Here is an 18,694-nt window from a genome sequence, read left to right on the forward strand (position 1 = left end):
GCCTATGACTCCCTTCCTCCATCTTTATGTTCCAGCTTCCCTTTCCTCTTTTTTTGCAGTCTGCTTCCTTTTGGAGGTTCTTCCAGAACTCCTCAGGCAGGGTATATTCTCCTGTGTGAGCTCTCAAAGTGCTCCAGGCACATCTGTTGTAGAGCAATTGACCAATCAGTGTTTGCGTCTTCCCAATAGACTTAACCAAAGTTAACAGTCTCTTGTTTTCCTGAGCATGAATCTATTTAATAAGATAAACATGATTATGAGCCTACTTTACAGGGGATCAACCTTTTAAAACTGTTGCATTTTTTTAAAAGAGATGGGGTCTCAGCCGGGCCCAGTGGCTCACACCTGTAATCCTAGCACTTCGGGAGGCAGGCAGATCACCTGAAGTCAGGAGTTCGAGCCCAGCCTGGCTAACATGGTGAAATTATGTCTGGACTAAAAATAATACAATAATTAAGCGGATGTGGTGGCAGGCGCCTATAATTCCATATATTTGGGAGGCTGAGGCAGAAGAATTGCTTGAATCCAGGAGGTGGAGGTTGCAGTGAGCCAAGAAGATTGCACCACTGCACTCCAGCCTGGGCAGCAGAGTGAGACTCTGTCTCAAAACAACAACAACAACAACAACAACAACGAAGAAGAGATGGTGTCTCAATCCCTCACCCAGGCTGGGGTGCAATAGTGTGATCATAGCTCACTACAGCCTCAAACTCATGGCGAGGCTAATTTTTAACATTTTTTCTAAAGATGAGGGTCTCACTATGTTGCACAGGCTGCTTTTGAACTCCTGGCCTTAAGTGATCCTCCCATCTCAGTCTCTCAAAGTGTCAGGATTACAGGCATGAGCCCTGGTGCCCATCCTGTCACAGCCATAAGTCTTTGACACCCTCCAAAGTCAAATATCTAGTGCTAAGACCTTAGGAATTGCAGTGAATCTGTTCATGTCATATAAAACGTAGCTTTAAAACCATTCATAGCTGGGCGCAGTGGCTCACGCCTGTAATCCCAGCACTTTGGGAAGCTGAGGTGGGTGGATCACCTGAGGTCAGGAGTTCAAGACCAGCCTGACCAATATAGTGAAACCCCATCTTTAAAAAAAAAAACCATTCATAACTCCCGATCACCAAAATCGCGGTACAAATATGTATTATAATGTGTGTCAGCCGGAATTATGGAGCTCAATTAACAGATTATGGGTTTATCTCCACGGCAAGGCTGGGCGCTCCAGGACCATAGGAAGCAGGTCTTATTCATTTCCTGTCTCAGGCCCCACACATTTCCCCAACCCCAACCTGTCAGCCAGCACATAGTAGGGGTTCTAATTGTTTTGAGTAAAATTATTTCCATTGCATTTGTCTGCAAGATGAATTTTTACTTGTGGTAAAATGTGCATAAAAACAACTTATAATTTTTAAACACACAGATGCTCCTCAACTTTCAATGGGGTTACCTACGGAAAAACCAAACCCATCCTAAAGTTTAAAAATCCTAAATCAAACCATCAGAAGTCACGGCCATCTGTATACAGTTCAGAGGCATTAAGTTCATTGGCAGTGTCATGCACGCTGTCAGCTGAATTTCTGATAGATTAACATCAGCAGATCTTTCATTGTAAAATTGTGTATAATGAAGAAAAGGGGTAGAAAGGAGAAGGGTGTGAAAGGTGAGATGCACTGGCCAACAAATCAGATCATTTTGTTCAGACTGTTGCAATAGGAAGAATGCTCATTCATGAGGAATGTATCAAAAAATTTTTAAAAAAGGAAGGACAGGAGGGTGCAGTGGCTCACACCTGTAATCCCAGCACTTTGAAAGGCCAAGGCAGGCGGGAATCACTTGAGGTCAGGAGTTCGAGACCAGCCTGGCCAACATGGTGAAACCCTGTTTCTACTAAAAATACAAAAATTAGCTGGGCATGGCGCCTGTAATCCCAGCTATTTGGGAGGCTGAGGCAGGACAATCGCTTAAACCAAGGAAGCAGAGGTTGCAGCCAGCCTGGGCAACAAGAGTGAAACTCCGACTCAAAGAAAAAAAAAAAGGAAGGAAACCTGGGGTAACTCCAGGTAAACAAGGGATTTTTACAACAGGAAGGATGGGGAGGGTCTTATCTGAGTCATTGAGGAAGAGTGGAAGTGGGTCTTATCTTGGGATATTCTAGAGCAGGGTAATCTGTTAAGATTAGCCATTTCTTAGCCCTGCTCAGTGGCTCATACCTGTAATCTCAGCACTTTGGGAAGCTGAGGCAGGTGGATCACATGATGTCAGGAGTTCGAGACCAGCCTGGCCAACATGGTGAAACCCCAAGTCTACTAAAAACACACAAAAAAAATAGCTGGGCATTGTGGCAAGTGCCTGTAATCCCAGTTACTCGGGAGGCTGAGACATGAGAATCACTTGAACCCAGGAGGTGGAGGTTGCAGTGAGCCGAGATTGTGTGTCTTTTTTTGTTTTGTTTTTTGTTGTTTTTTTGTTGTTGTTTAGAAGAGAATTTTAAAACAGAGTCAAAAGAACAGAAATCAGTTATCTGTCCTCTTCCCAGGCAGGGAGAAAACCTCCTTCCCCACAGGTTTGAGACTATGGCTAGGTGGTGAGGAAGGAGGCTCAGCACCCCAGCCTTGGGGAGACACAGAAAGGGCCTGTCCCAGGCACTCAGCTGGACGCAAGCATAGCCTTTGGGCCACAAGCCCTGATGGCCACTGAGGTGCTGGTCTGGAATCAAGTCCTCATCTTCCCAGAAATGTCATCTTTTGTCTGCAGCAGCTGGCTGGAGGATTTCAGAAAGGTGTGTGCCTGGAGCACCCAAAGGCATACCTTCCTTTCTCCTTGGCATAGGCCTTACAACACTGAGGAAAGGCCGTGGTTTGGCAATGGAGCCTTCAATAGTCTTCATCCTTATAGAGCTCAGTGGCTCCTAGGGTGACAGGAGAGGCAAACTCACTTGGGAAGTCTTGATCTTTCAGCTTCTCCCCCAGTGAAACACTGTATGCTGGAGCCACACAGTTTGTGGCAACACACACACACACACACACACACACTCTCTCTCTCTCTCTCTCTCTCTCTCTCTGTCACACACACATTGACAACTTGGCGGCAGGTAGCTCTGGGTATCGTTGGTCTGGCACTTGCCCACTCGGCGTCTAGGTTGTCTTAAAGCTCTTTCCAATCACTTCTCACTGTTTCTGGGCCGTGTGGTGAGGTGCCTGGACAACGGAGTCTACAAAATGAGATAGAAGGAAGACAAAGATGGGAGATTTCTTTGCTGTAGCTGCTTTTCAGAAGCACAAGCTTCAGCTAAGTTCAAAACAGTCAAGGTGCTGAGGGGTGGTGGAGAGAAAGAGAACAAGGAGCCATGCCCCCCTCCGCCTTACTCACACGCAGAGGGTAACACTGCCTTACTCACACGCAGAGGCTAGCTCAGAACGCAAGACCTCCTCAGAAAGCTAGCTCAGGTCTTGCACTCCCATCCTTTCAGCTGCCTAGAGGTTCCCTTTTTCTCTGTGGAATCATCCATCTTCCATGATCTAGGGCTGCACAACTTCAGGGCTAGGGTATTCATATACAATGTGAGTTGTGAGTTCTGGGTGATTCCTCTACCTTCCTGTCTTAAAAACCAAAGAGGAGGGCTGGGCACACTCGCTCATGCCTGTAATTCTAGCACTTTGGGAGGATCGCTTGAGCCCAAGAGTTCGAGACCAACCTGGACAAGATGTTGAGACCCTGTCCCTTAAAAAAAAATTTAAAAACAACAACAACCAAAGAGGTTTTTTTGTCGTTGTTTTTTTGTTTTGTTTTGTTTTGTTTTGTTTTTATGAGACAGAGTTTTGCTCTTGTTACCCAGGCTGGAGTGCAATGGCATGGTCTTGGCTCACCACAACCTCCGCCTCCTGGGTTCAGGCAATTCTCCTGCCTCAGCCTCCTGAGTAGCTGGGATTACAGGCACGTGCCACCACGCCCTGCTAATTTTTTGTATTTTTAGTAGAGACGGGGTTTCACCATGTTGACCAGGATGGTCTCGATCTCTTGACCTCGTGATCCACCCGCCTCGGCCTCCCAAAATGCTGGGATTATAGGCTTGAGCCACCATGCCCGGCCAACCAAAGAGTTAAAAACAACAACAACAACCAAAGAGTCTCCTCTATTTCAAAAAATGAGAATAGGGGAGATTTTTTTGAAAAAAGAAGTGAGTAATGTGCAAATCCTATCACTGGAGTCTAGAAATATCATAAGCTACAGCTTCAAAGGTCAAACAACTAAAAATAAAGTTTTGGTGGGTATAATTTTCTTCATTTGCCTTTGGCCTGTGGAATACCAACAGGCAGAGGAGCCCTGAGCTCCCCAGGACCTGGGTGAGTAGGGAAGTGTGGGTTTAAAGCTGAGCTACAAGTTGGGCACAGTGGCTTACCTGTAATCCCCGCACCTTGGGAGGCTAAGGCAGGAGGATCACTTGAGCCCAGGAATTTGAAGCCAGCTTGAACAATAAAGTGAGACTCCCATCTCTACCAAAAAAAAAAAAAAACAAAACTTTTTTTTAAAGCTGAACTAAACTAAAACAGAAGCCAAGGAAGGGTGTAGACAAGATTGGAAATACTCATACTGTGGCACAGGCAGAGCACATGGCTACAAGGAATGGAAGGCTCTTCTGGAGGAGCAGAAGCCACAGGATCTGGGGAAACCAGCCTGGGACTTCAGAAATTAACCTGATTCAAAATCCTGAGCCAGCCTGATGGTGGCAACTTCCCAAAGATAGATTCAGAGTTGTTGGCTCTGAGAGGAAGGCAGTCAAGGTTAGACTGAAAATGAATGGATAAAAACTGAAGATTAATGTGTAAGGAGCCCAGTTATAAACACATGGTGGTAGTTCTTTACATTGTACTCTACCTGGCATATGGCTTTTTTTTTTTTTTTTTTGAAACGGAGTCTTGCTCTGTCACCCAGGCTGGAGTGCAGTGCGAGATCTGGGCTCCCCACAACCTCTGCCTCCTGGGTTCAAGCAATTCTCTTGCCTCATTCTCCCAAGTAGCTGGGAATACAGACACACACCACCATTCCTGGCTAATTTTGTATTTTTAGTAGAGATGGGGTTTCACCATGTTGGTCAGGCTGGTCTCACCCCGAGTCAGCCTCCCAAAGTGCTGTGATTACAGGCATGAGCCACTGCACCTGGTTGGTTTTTTTTTTTTTTTTTAGATAAAATTTTTTTTATTTTTCTTTTTCTTTGTTTTTTGAGACAGAGTCTTGCTTTGTTGCCCCTGCTGGTTTGCAGTGGCACGATCTCGGCTCACTGTAACCCCTGCCTCTTGGGTTCAACTGATTCTCCTGCCTCAGCCTCCCAAGTAACTGGGATTACAGGTACCTGCCACCACACCTAGCTAATTTTTGTTGTTGTTGTTGCTGTTGTTGTTTGAGATGGAGACTCACTCTGTCACCCAGGCTGGAGTGCAGTGGTGCGATCTTGGTTCACTGGAACCTCTGTCTCCTGGGTTTAAGTGATTCTCCTGCCTCAGCCTCTGGAGAAGCTGGGACTACCAGCACCCTCCACCAGGCCTGGCTAATTTTTTTTGTATTTTTAATAGAGACGAAGTTTCACCATGATAGCCAAGATGGTCTCGAACTCCTGACCTCAGGTGATCCACTTGCCTCAGCCTCCCAAAGTGCTGGGATTACATGTGTGAGCCACTGCACCAAGCCTAAATAAAGATTTCCATCTACTGTCATGAAGACTTTTAGAATGCTCCTTAGGCCGGGAGCAGTGGCTTACACCTATAATCCCAGCACTTTGGGAGGTTGAGGTGGGTGGATCACCTGAGGTCAGGAGTTCAAGACCAGCCTAATCAACATGGAGAAACCCTGTCTCTAGTAAAAAAAATACAAAATTAGCCAGGTGTGGTGGCGGATGCCTGTAATCCCAGCTACTCAGGAGGCTGAGACAGGAGAATCACTTGAACCCTGGAGGTGGAGGTTGCGGTGAGCCAAGATCGCACCACTGCACTCCAGCCTGGGCAACAGGAGTGAAACTCTGTCTTTAAAAAAAAAAAGGAATGCTCCTTAGTCAACTTTTTTTTTTTTTTCTGTCGCCCAGGCTGAAGTGCCATGGTGCAATCTCGGTTCACTGCAATCTCTACCTCCTGGATTCAAGCAATTCTCCTGCCTCAGCCTCCTTAGTAGCTGGAATTACAGGCACCCGCCATCATGTCCAGCTAATTTTTGTACTTTAGTAGATACAGGGTTTCACCATGTTGGACAGGCTGGTCTCGAATGCTTGACCTCAAGCGATCCACCCACCTTGGCTTCCCAAAGTGCTGGGATTACAGGTGTGAACCACCAAACCTGGCCAACATTTTATTTTATTTTTTTTTTTGAGTTGGGAGTCTCACTCTGTCACCCAGGCTGGAGTACAGTGGTGTGATTTCAGCTCACTGCAACCTCTACCTCCTGAGCTCAAGCAGTCCTCCCACTTTAGCCCACTAAGTAGCTAGGACCACAGATGTGCACCACCTATCATATTTTTTTTTTATTGTATTTTTGGTAGGGACAGAGTTTCGCCATGTTGCCCAGGCTGGTCTTGAGGCTGGTCTCAAACTCCTGAGCTCAAATGATCCACCTGCCTCAGCCTCCTAAAGTGCTGGCATTACAGGCGTGAGCTACAGCACCCGGCCAGTTTCAACATTTCTTAATGAAAATGACACCTGGGAATGCATTGGACATAGACAGGTTTGGGTTTCATACTTGGCCCTATTGGTCTCGACTAGCTGCATGACCCTGGGCAAATTATTTAATGTCTTTGGGACCCAGTTTTTCTTTTCTTTTCTTTTCTTTTTTTTTTTTTTAAGACACAGAGCCTTGCTCTGTTGCCCAGGCTGGAGTGCAATGATGCTATCTTGGCTTACTGCAAACTCTACCTCCTGGATTCAAGTGATTCTCCTGCCTCAGCCTCCAGAGTAGCTGGGATTACAGGTGTTAACACCGTGCCTGTCTAATTTTTGTATTTTTAGTAGAGACGGGGCTTCCCCATGTTGGTCAGGCTGGTCTCAAACTCCCCACCTCATGATCCGCCCACCTCGGCTTCCCAAAGTGCTGGGATTACAGGTGTGAGCCACCATGCCCAGCCTAATTTTTGTATTTTTAGTAGAGGCAAGGTTTCACCATCTTAGCCAGGATGGTCTCTATCTTTTGACCTCCTGATCCGCCCACCTCAGCTTCCTAAAGTGCTAGGATTACAGAAGCCTGGACTGGGATCCAGTTTTTCTATCTGAAAAGGAGAATAATAATAATACCTACTCCAAAGAATTGCCATAAGGATTGAAATGAGGTCAGAAATGGAAACAGCAGTGTCTGGCACATTGCCAGCACCCCAGGAATGGGAACTATTCTCTCATTACTAGTTATTTGTCCCCTCACATCTGGATTGCAGTGGTACCTCCCAAGCTGGACTTTTCTCTACCCCATTTACCCACCAATTAATCTTTCAAATTTTTAGTCTCCATGCCATCACTTCACTAATAACCTTCTGTCTTTCCCTAATTATATTAAGACCAAACTCTTCAGCTTGTGGGCCAATGTCAGGACTTGGGCCATTGCTTTAGAAGAGCTGGAGACTCTCTATCAAGTTTTGAACAGAGGAGGTTGTAATCTAACCTATATTTTTAAAGGATCACTCTGGCTGCTGACTTCAGGAGTGACTGTAAAGGGGAAGGTAGGAGCAAAGAGGCTAAGCAGGAGGCTGTGTGGGTTACCCAGTGAGAAAGGAAAGGGCTGGAGGCTGGGTGGAGTTGCAGGAGCAGGGAGAACTGAATGGGTCTTAGAGGTGTTTTCAAGGTACAGCCAGCAGGGTTTGCTGATGGGACACACAGAGGTCTGAGAGAAAAAGAGGAGTGGGCTGGGCACAGTGGCTCACACCTGTCATCCCAGCACTTTGGGAGGCCAAGGCGGGTAGATCACTGGAGGTCAGGAGTTCAAGACCAGCCTGGCCAACATGGTGAAACCCCATCTCTACTAAAAATACAAAAATCAATTAGCTCTGCATGGTGGTGCATGCCTGTAATCCCAGCAACTCGGGAGGCTGAAGCAGGAGAATTGCTTGAACCAGGAGGCGGAGGTTGCGGTGAGCCGAGATCGCGCCATTGCACTCCAGCCTGGGTAACAAGAATGAAACTCCATCTCAAAAAAAAAAAAAAAAAAAAAAAAATACAAAAATCAGCCAGTGGTGACATGTGCCTGGAATCTCAGCTACTCAGGAGGCTAAAACAGGAGAATTCCTTGCACCCAGGAGGTGGAGGTTGCAGTGAGCCAAGATCACACCACTGCACTCCAGCCTGAGCAACACAGTGAGACTCCATCTCAAAAAAAAAAAAGAAAAAAAAGAGAGAGAGACAGAGAAGGAGAAGGATGGCTCCAAGATTTTGGGCCACAGCAACTGAAAAGATGGAATTGCCACATGCTGATAGAAGGGAAATTATGGGAGACACATCTTCTTGGAGAAAAGATCAGTAGTTTCATTTCTGTGATACTAGGTTTATATGTCCATTGGACAGCTAAGCTAAGAGCAGGTCCTCAGACTCCTACGATTACCCCAGCAAGACCAAATTTTCAGCCTTTAAGAGAAGCTGGAAAATTTCTCTTTTTAAATTTATTTTTAATTTTTTTGTAGAGACAGGGTTTCATTTTGGTTAGGCTGGTCTCGAACTCCTGACCTCAGGTGATCCACTGCCTCAGCCTCTCAAAGTCCTGGGATTACAGGCATGAGCCACTGCGCCTGGCCCTGGAAAGTCTCTCTAAGCCTACTCTGGCTCAGGAGGCTGTCCAATTACAAAACAGAGAGAGAGAGAGAGAAGCTGTTGGGTCAGGGAATAGTAGCTTACACCTGTAATCCCAGCACTTTGGGAGGCTGAGGAGAGACAATGGCTTGAGGCCAGGAGTTTGAGACCAGCCTGGTCAATATAATGACTCCCCATCACTACAAAAACATTGAAAAAATTAGCCAGGCACAATGGTGAGCACCTTTTGTTTCAGCTACTTGGGAGGTTGAGGCCAGACCATCACGGGCCCAAGAGTTTGAGGTTGTAGTGAGCTATAATCATGCCACTGCACTCCAGCCTGGGTGACAGAAGGACACCCTGTCTAAAGAGAAAGGGGCGGGGGAGAGAGAGAGAAAGAGAGAGAGAGAGAGAGAGAGAGAGAGAGAGAGAGATTGTTAGGGGTCAGGGTGGCAGGAAATTTATCAGTGGGTCAGTGCTCAGTAAAGAGAATTTTCCCATGCCTACTGTGATTTTCACTTCCAAATGGCCTCCATGATCCCCCCTCCTGCTATTCATGCCCTTGTATAGTTCTTTCCCACATAATACTGTATTAGGTTTGGTCCTTGTGACCAACAGAATATGGAAGTCGTGATATGGCACTATTGAAGCTAAGCCGTAGAAGACATTGTGGCCTTCACCTCAGTCTTCTTCTCCTTGGATCACTTACTCTGGGGAAAGCCAGCTATCATGTTGTGAGCAGTCCTACATACAGGCCCTCGTGATGAGAAACTGAAGCCTCTTGCCAATAGCCAGGACAGTGAGGTTGGAGGTGGATCTTCCAGCCCCAATTAAGCCTTCAGGTGACTGCAGACCCAGCCAATGTTGACTGAAACCCATGAGAGAGTCTGAGCCAGAACCACCCAGGTAAATTGCTTCCTAATTCCTCCCCACAGAAACTGTGACATAATAAATGCTTATTGTTTTAAGCCATTGAGTTTTGGAGATAATTTTTTATGCATCAGACCTCTGCTCAGGCAGTGAACTTGCTCTTCTGCTCCCCTCACTCCTAGAGCAGAGTGGGGAGGGAATTGGAGAGAGGTGGGCAGAAAGAGGGGTTGGTGGCAGGGTGCACTGGTGCACGCCTGTAGTCCCAGCTACTCAGGAGGCTGAGGTGGGAGGATCACTTGAGCCCAGGAGGTTGAGCTGCAGTGAGCCGAGATTGTACCACTGCACTCTAGCCTGGGCAACAAAGCAAGCCCTGTCTTGAAAATTTTTTAAAAGGGGGGTTGGCTGTGGAGTGGTCTCTACTACAACCCTGGGGTGGACTCCCCCAAGAGGGTTACCTGCCAGGCAAAGGGTACCGTAGCAGGCCGAAGCTAGGAGCAAGGAGACTTGACAGGGGCTGAGCCTTCCGCTACAAGAACCAATATCTGGGGCCGGGCATGATGGCTCATGCCTATAATCCCAGCACTTTGGGAGGCCGAGGCGGGTGGATCACAAGGTCAAGAGATCGAGACCATCCTGGTCAACATGGTGAAACCCTGTCTCTACTAAAAACACAAAAATTAGCTGGGCATAGTGGTGCACGACTGTAGTCCCAGCTACTCAGGAGGCTGAGGAAGGAGAATTGCTTGAACCCGGGAGGCGGAGGTTGCAGTGAGCCGAGATCACACCATTGCACTCCAGCCTGGGTAACAAGAGCAAAACTCTGTCTCAAAAAAAAAAAAAAAAAAAAAAGAAAGAAAGAAAAGAAAAGAAAAAAAAAAAAGAACCAATATCTGGATTCCAGATCGCACGCAGTCAAGCAGTAACAACCACAAAAGGAGTGGGGATTAAGCTGTGGGAAATTAAGTAAAGAGAAATTACCATTCTTTCTTCTTTCCTCAACACTGAAAAAGTTAGACCTGAAAAGGAAGGGGGACGTGTACCAGAACCATCCCATGACCGCCTCCACTCAACACCAGACACAAACAAACACACACAAATCTATCCCCCTACAGCCAACTGCAGCAAATGGAGGGGTGAAAGGCCAATCAAAGCCCTTCCCCATCTCCATGTTACTGCAGCAGAAACTGATCCCCAAGCCTGGAGAAGGATGATAGAGAGGTGACACACATATGTATATGTATATATACATATATATATCAGACATATATCAGAAATGAGATGGCAGGGATTTTGTTTTTTGTTTGTTTGTTTGTTTGGGACAGGGTCTTGCTCTATTGCCACGGCTGTAATCCAGTGGCATGAATATAGCCCAATGCAGACTCAGTTTCCCAGGCTCAAGTGATCCTCCCACCTCAGCCTCCTGAATAGCTGGGACTACAAGTGTGCACACCACCACATCTGTTATTTTGTAGATATGGGGTCTTGCCATGTTGCCCAAGCTGGTCTCAAAATCCTGGGTTCAAGCCATCTGCCCACCTCAGCCTCCCAAAGTGTCAGAATTATAGGTGTGAGCCATTGTGCCTGGTTGAGATGGCAGTTTTTTGTGGACCTGAATGGGCTTTTTTTTTTTTTTTTGAGATAGGGCCTTGCTCTGAGGTTGGAGTGTAGTAGAGCAATCATGACTCACTCAGCCTCAACCTCCTGGGCTCAAGCAATCCTCTAGCCTCAGCCTCCCAAGTAGCAAGGACCACAGGTGTGAACCACCATGCCTAGATAATTTTTAAATTTTTTGCAGAGATGGATTCTTGCCGTATTGCTCAGGCTGGTCTAGAACTCCTGGGCTCAAGCAATCCTCCCTCCTCACCCTTCTAAAGTGCTGGGATTACAGGCCCTGATTGAGCTTTTAATGCTAAAAGTCATACTAAAGCTATGGAATCTATCCAAGACCTCAAGAAGGATACAGAAAGGGAAATGTGACGGAAAGTAGTTAAAAGCCTTGAATGGAAAAGAACTAAAACCACATCATATTGAATGCCCACGCCCACTGCATTGAGATCGTTGATAAAAAGTTTATAATATATATAAATGTTTATATATCTATATACATAGATATATAAACGTTTATATATCTATATATACACACACACATATGTATATATATATATATATATATATATATATATTTATTATTATTATTATTTTCCTGAGCTGGATTCTTGCTCTGTCACGCAGGATGGAGTGCAGTGGCCCAACCTGCAACCTCTGCCTCCCAGGTTCAAGCGATTCTCCTGCCTCAGCCTCCCTAGTCGCTGGGATTACAGGCATCTGCCACCATGCCTGGTTAATTTGTATATTTTTAGTAGAGACAGGGTTTTGCCATGTTGGCTAGGCTGGTCTCAAACTCCTGACTTCAGGTGATCCACCTGCCTTAGCCTCCCAAAGTGCTGGGATTACAAGTGTGAGCCCCAGTAACTGGCCTAAAAGGTTACAATTTTGTTCCTTTAACTTGAGTCCCTAAAGGGGCAGTACAGTGCATGGGTTACTAAGGTTTGGAGTCAACACAGATTTGAAAGGTATTGAAATCTATTTCAGTGTGATTCAGAGAAGGATTTTTTTCTTTTCTTTTCTTTTCTTTTAAAGATGGGGTTTCACCATAATGGCCAGGCTGGTCTTGAACTGCTGACATCAGGTGATCTATCCACCTCGGCCTCCCAAAGTGCTAGGATTACAGGCGTGAGCCACAGCACCTGTTTTTTTTTTTTTTTTTTTCTGAGACAGGTTTTGCTCTTTTGCCTGGGCTGGAGTGCAGTGGAACAGTCACTGCTCACTGCAGCCTCCAACTCCTGGGCTCAGGTGTTGCTCCTGCCTCAGCCTCCAAAGTCGCTGGGATTACAGGTATATGCCACCATGCCAAGCTAATTTTATTTTATTCATTTGTTTATTTTTGAGACAGAGTTTCACTCTCATTGCCCAGGCTGAAGTGCAATGTCATGGTCTCAGCTTACTGCAACCTCTGCCTCCCGGGTTCAAGCAATTCTACTGACTCAGCCTCCTGAGTAGCTGGGATTATAGGCACCCAGCACCATACCCAGCTAAATTTTGTATTTTTAGTAGGGACAGGGTTTCTCCATGTTGGGCAGGCTGGTCTCAAACTCCTGACCTCAAGTGATCCACCCAACTCAGCCTCCCAAAGTGCTGGGATTACAGGCTTGAGCCACCATGCCTGGCCTATTTTTATATATATATATATATTTATTATTATTATTATTTTTAGATGGAGTCTCACTCTTTCACCCTGGCTGGAGTGCAGTGGCATGATCTCTGCTCACTACAACCTCCACCTCCCTGGTTCAAGAAATTCTGCTGCCTCAGCCTCCCGAATAGCTGGGACTACAGGCACCCACCACCATGCCCAGCTAATTTTTTATATATATATATATATTTTTTTTTTAGTAGAGAGGGTTTCACCATGTTAGCCAGGGTGGTCTTGATCTCCTAACCTCGTGATCTGCCCGCCTTGGACTCTTAAAGTGCTGGGATTACAGGCGTGAGCCACCGTACCTGGCCTATTTTATTTAATGTTTTTTGAGACAGTCTTGCCCTGTCACCCAGGTTTAAGTGCAGTGTTCTCATCTCGGTTCACAGTAACCTCTGCCTCCTGGGTTCCAGCGATTCTTGTGCCTCAGCCTCCCAAGTAGCTAGGACTACAGGCATGTGCCACCACACCTGGCTAATGTTTTGTATTTTTAGTAGAGATGGGGCCTCACCTTGTTGACCAGGCTGGTCTTGAACTCCTGACCTCAGGTGATCCACCTACCTTGGCTTCCCAAAGTGTTGAGAGTACAGGCATGAGCCACTGCACTGGCCCTAATTTTACTGTATTTTTTAACTTTTTTTATTTTTTGAGATGGAGTCTTGCTCTATTACCAGGCTGGAGTGCAGTGGTGCAATCTTGGCTCACTGCAACTTCTGCCTCCTGCGTACAAGTGATTCTTCTGCCTCAGCCTCCTGAGTAGCTGGGACTACAGGTGCACACCACCATACCCAGCTAATTTTTGTATTTTTAGTAGAAATGGTTTTTCACCATGTTGGCCAGGCTGGTCTCAAACACCTGACCTCAGGTTATCTGCCCACCTCAGCCTCCCAAAGTGCTGGAATTACACGTGTGAGCCACCACGCTCGGCCTATTTTTTAACTACTGTAGAGATGGGGTGGGGGTGGGGGCGTGTGGTGGTCTGATTATATTGCCCAGACTGGTTTTGAACTCCTGGCCTCAAATGATTCTCTCTCTTCAGCCTCCCAAAGTGCTGGGATTACAGGCATGAACTGCTGTACCCAACTCTGAGAAGGATTCTAAACCTTTCCAAATCTCTCTTTGGAAAATGAGACTAAGAATGGTACACAACCTGGTCTCCTTGCAGGGCTGAGATGAAGGAGGACAGAAGTGGTCCATTTAGCAAGGAGAGGGGACACTGCAGCTGACAGCTTGAGGCTTCCATTACCTCCATTTAGGGACCTCCTCCTTATATAAAAGCCCAAGTCAGATCCCTGATCGACCTGTCTTGGTTCCCTGCCCACTGTAGATCAGCGGCAGTCAGGGGTGCTTTGACTGTCCATGCCTGGCCAGTTGCCTATCCCTACTGGAACCCTTGGAAATAGAGGAAGGACAAGTCTCCAGAGAAAGGGGAGATACCACACTTGGAAGAAAAAGGACAGGAAGCTGGACAGATCCAAACAACTGGTGCCCACCACATCTGATGATGCTGATTTTGCCTTCACCTTACAGAGGTCAGTTGCATTTCTTTCCTGTGTTGCCCAGGAAGAATTACACATCCAGGAATTTAAATTAGCATTGAATCTGTTTATCTGATCCAGTCCTCTTAGGTTAAAGATAAAGGCCTCAAGGCCCAGCAAGTTGAGCTGGTTGCTAAATGTCTGCAGGTAATTGGCACCTGACAATTGTTTGGTACAAACCAGAGAAGATCTGGATACTTGGGAATGAAGATCTTAAAGGCTCTCTGGATTTCTGGGTGAGTTGGGACACAATAAGATTGGGGAATCAGGAACTTGCCTCGTTAGTATGCTTGAGGTGATTTATTATCACATGTGGATTGTGCCAAGTTCTGTGGGTGTGGGTGCTGCTTACATAGACTGGAGTCTTCTAACGCCCACCAGTCCCTGCAGGCTTCCTCCCAGGGGAATTCCACTGGGATGCCCACGAGCAATGTATGATAACAGTGTTTTTCAAATGTGCATCAGTCAAGAAATCAATTTAGTTGGATAAAGACACAGATTTTTAGAAAAGAAAAAGAACAGAAATGATATCAATGCATATAGTCTCAGGAAACAGAATTGTAATTTTACATATAAAGCCACTGCCCATGTGCTTCCCACTCATTTCCTACCCCTAGGCCCCAAGAGTATTATTCCATTCCAAGGCTCCTATTCCTCGAAAAAACTGGCCTGTTGTACACTCACTACAAAGTGTCCACTATGACATGGGGCCCCTACTTGCAACAGACTTCTCCAGGCCTAGTTCACAAACCCTCAACACCGGCAAACAGGGCTTTCCTGAGTCAGGGCTTCTCTGCTACCAAACCTCCTCCCACAACATTGTATGATGGTTCCTTTCTACTTAGGCTCCTTCCAGTTGGTACTGATTGTTGCTTTTATTAGCAAACAGTACACCAAAATAAAAATAAACACACATTTAGTGGGTTCTGTCTCCAGTACTGGGAAAAGATTTGCTGTGAGACCTGGTGGTCAACCCAGTACCTGAGCTTCTCCGTGCACCTCTGCGATTGTTGTAAAGATGGGAGTTTTCTTTGTTTGTTTTTGGTTTTGTTTTATATTTTTAGTAGAGATGGGGTTTCATCATGTTGGCCAGGCTGGTCTTGAACTCCTGACCTCAAGTGATCCACCTGCCTTGGCCTCCCAAAGTGCTGGGATTACAGGCGTGAGCCACTATGCCCAGCCAAAGATGTTTGTCTGTCTGTCTCCTTCCCCATCACAGGGCGGGCAGCTGCGTTCTTCCCCACACACCCTAGTGACATCAGGGAAGGACCATCCAGGAAGTGGTCATTTCAGGGATAAGCTCACTGCCCTGCCTGCCTGCTCATCTTCACAAGCAGCTGCCTGTCAGCTCATCTCCATAAACAGCTGCCTCAGCTAATCAATCACCACAATTTGGGGTTAGAAGTCTTGTCACAACTACTACCTAGTCAAAGAATATTCATAAAGAGCTGTCCTGTCTTGTTCCATGTCTAGGCCCATGGTTCCTGCAAGCTTAGCAAGTGATACTGTATCATTCTTACCCCCATTTACAGATGGAGAAATGGGTTGGGAGATGACTACCTGGAGGAACCAGGATTTGTATCTCTGCTCAATTTCTGCATCTCTAAATGGAAATAATACTAACTCTGAGGGTTGTTGGGGCAATTAAATGAATATGATATATGTGTTTACTTGTTTATCTCCTGTTTTCTGTTCTAGACTGTAAACCCCAATGAGCAGCGACTTTGGCTTGTTCACTGCTCTACTCTCAGAGCCTGGAACCAGTGCCTGGTACAAAGTAGGTGTTCAATAAATATCTGTGCTTGGTCCGGCGCGGTGTCTCACGCCTGTAATTCCAGCACTTTGGGAGGGGAGGCAGGTGGATCGCCTGAGGTCAGGAGTTCGAGACTAGCCTGACCAACATAGTGAAACCCCCGTCTCTACTAAAAATACAAAAAAATTAGCCAGGTGTGGTAGTGGGCGCCTATAATCCCAGCTACTCGGGAGGCTGAGGCAGGAGAATCACTTGAACCCGGGAGGCGGAGGCTGCGGTGAGCCGAGATTGTGCCATTGCACTCCAGCCTGGGCAATAAGAGCAAGAGTCCATCTCAAAATAATAATAGTAACAATAATAATAAATATCTGTGCCTAAATGGAAGCGACAGGAGACAAGTCTAGGCCAGAGTCTGGCCCTTCTACAACCTTAGTTCCCGAGATTTGCCTTCCACATCAGGCAGCCACTTAACGGTTGATAGAAGCATCGCCCGGCTGGGGCTGGGGCAACCTACTTCTGGCCTTGGGCCAGGGTCAGCAAAAATCTCAGCAGTGAGGAGGCCAGCAAAGTCTCCAAGGGGCAGGCTGTAATGCCAGCCTAAGCTCTCAGGTTCTCTTTTTCTTTTTTCTTTTTTTTCCTTTTTCTTTTTCTACATCAGGAAAAGTACTTTTCTCGCCCTGCCTACAGAACGGGCCACCCCTACCTGAGCTGCAGGCTGCCGGGACGGGAAAGGAGCCTTGCACGTGCGGCCGGGAGAGACCAAGAAACAGAAACGGCGTGGCGAAAAGCCCGCGGAGAAGGAGAGCTAACCCCACAGGCAGAGAAAGGCGGGAAGGGCACGGAGGCGGAGCACTGGGCGGGTACCCCACAGCGGCTCTCCCGCTCCGGCTCTGCTCCACCTTAAGCGTCTGGACCCCCTTAAGGGCTGGCGCTGGAGCCGCGCACCCCGGGGCGGAGCCTCCAATGCAAATGAGGGGCGTGGACCAGAGGGGCGGGGCGGGCGGGGCGCTGACCTGACGTCAGGCCCGTGGCTCGGGCAGTTGGCTCGGCGGCAGCGAAGGGAGCGGAGCGGCTGGAGCGGCGGCGCGCGGGGAGCGGCGACGGCAGCAGAGCCAGAGCAACATGGCGCCGGTGGGCGGGGGCGGGCGCCCGGGCGGCGGGCCGGCCCGAGGGCGCCTCCTCCTGGCGGCACCGGTGCTGCTGGTGCTGCTGTGGGCGCGGGGGGCCCGGGGCCAGAGCAGCCCCCAGCAGGGCGCGATTGTGGGCATGAGGCTGGCGAGCTGTAACAAGTCGTGTGGGACGAACCCGGATGGCATCATTTTCGTGTCCGAGGGCAGCACCGTGAACCTGAGGCTGTACGGCTACAGCTTGGGCGACATCTCCAGCAGCCTGATCTCTTTCACTGAGGTGGACAACGCCGAGACCGGCCACAAGTCCACCAACTGTCTCGAGCTCACCAAGGACCTGGTCGTCCAGCAGCTGGTCAACGTGAGCCGCGGGAACACGTCCGGCGTGCTGGTGGTGCTCACCAAGTTCCTCCGGAGGAGCGAGAACATGAAGCTATACGCACTGTGCACCCGGGCCCAGCCCGACGGTCCCTGGCTGAAGTGGACCGACAAGGACTCACTGCTCTTCATGGTAGAGGAGCCTGGGAGGTTCCTGCCTCTCTGGCTGCACATCCTCCTTATTACGGTGCTACTGGTGCTGTCCGGCATATTTTCTGGCCTCAACCTGGGGCTTATGGCCCTGGACCCCATGGAGCTGCGCATTGTGCAGAACTGTGGCACCGAGAAGGAGAGGCGCTATGCCCGCAAGATTGAGCCCATCCGGCGCAAGGGCAACTACCTGCTCTGCTCGCTGCTCCTGGGGAACGTGCTGGTCAACACCTCCCTCACCATCCTTCTAGACAACCTCATCGGGTCTGGCCTCATGGCGGTGGCCTCCTCCACCATTGGCATTGTTATCTTTGGGGAGATCCTACCTCAGGCCCTGTGCTCCCGACACGGGCTGGCAGTGGGTGCCAACACCATCGTTCTCACCAAATTCTTTATGCTACTCACCTTCCCCCTCAGTTTTCCCATCAGCAAACTCCTGGACTTTTTTCTGGGCCAGGAGATTCGTACTGTTTACAACCGGGAGAAGCTGATGGAGATGTTGAAGGTGACAGAGCCCTATAATGACCTCGTGAAAGAGGAGCTCAATATGATCCAGGGTGCCCTGGAACTACGGACCAAAACCGTGGAGGATATCATGACCCAGCTCCAGGACTGCTTCATGATCCGCAGTGATGCCATCCTGGACTTCAATACCATGTCGGAGATTATGGAAAGCGGCTATACTCGCATTCCGGTGTTCGAAGATGAGCAGTCCAATATTGTAGATATTCTCTACATCAAAGACTTGGCCTTCGTGGACCCCGATGACTGCACCCCTCTCAAGACTATCACTCGCTTCTATAACCACCCGGTGCACTTTGTCTTCCATGACACCAAGTTGAATGCCATGTTGGAGGAGTTCAAGAAGG

At 47.9% G+C, this 18,694-nt stretch overlaps 1 protein-coding gene across 2 annotated transcripts in view; it reads left to right on the plus strand.

Moving 5' to 3' along the window:
* The first annotated feature begins 17,197 nt into the window (after nucleotides 1-17,197).
* The window catches only part of CNNM4 (cyclin and CBS domain divalent metal cation transport mediator 4), a 53,207-nt gene continuing 51,710 nt past the window's right edge, over nucleotides 17,198-18,694 (plus strand). For both annotated transcript variants that reach the window (XM_003941276.4, XM_010352032.3), the window contains exon 1: nucleotides 17,198-18,694. In XM_003941276.4, the coding sequence (XP_003941325.3) occupies nucleotides 17,293-18,694 (1,402 nt within the window). In that variant the 5' untranslated portion in view covers nucleotides 17,198-17,292.

Source organism: Saimiri boliviensis, chromosome 1, assembly GCF_048565385.1.
Source record: "Saimiri boliviensis isolate mSaiBol1 chromosome 1, mSaiBol1.pri, whole genome shotgun sequence".
NCBI lineage: Eukaryota > Metazoa > Chordata > Mammalia > Primates > Cebidae > Saimiri > Saimiri boliviensis.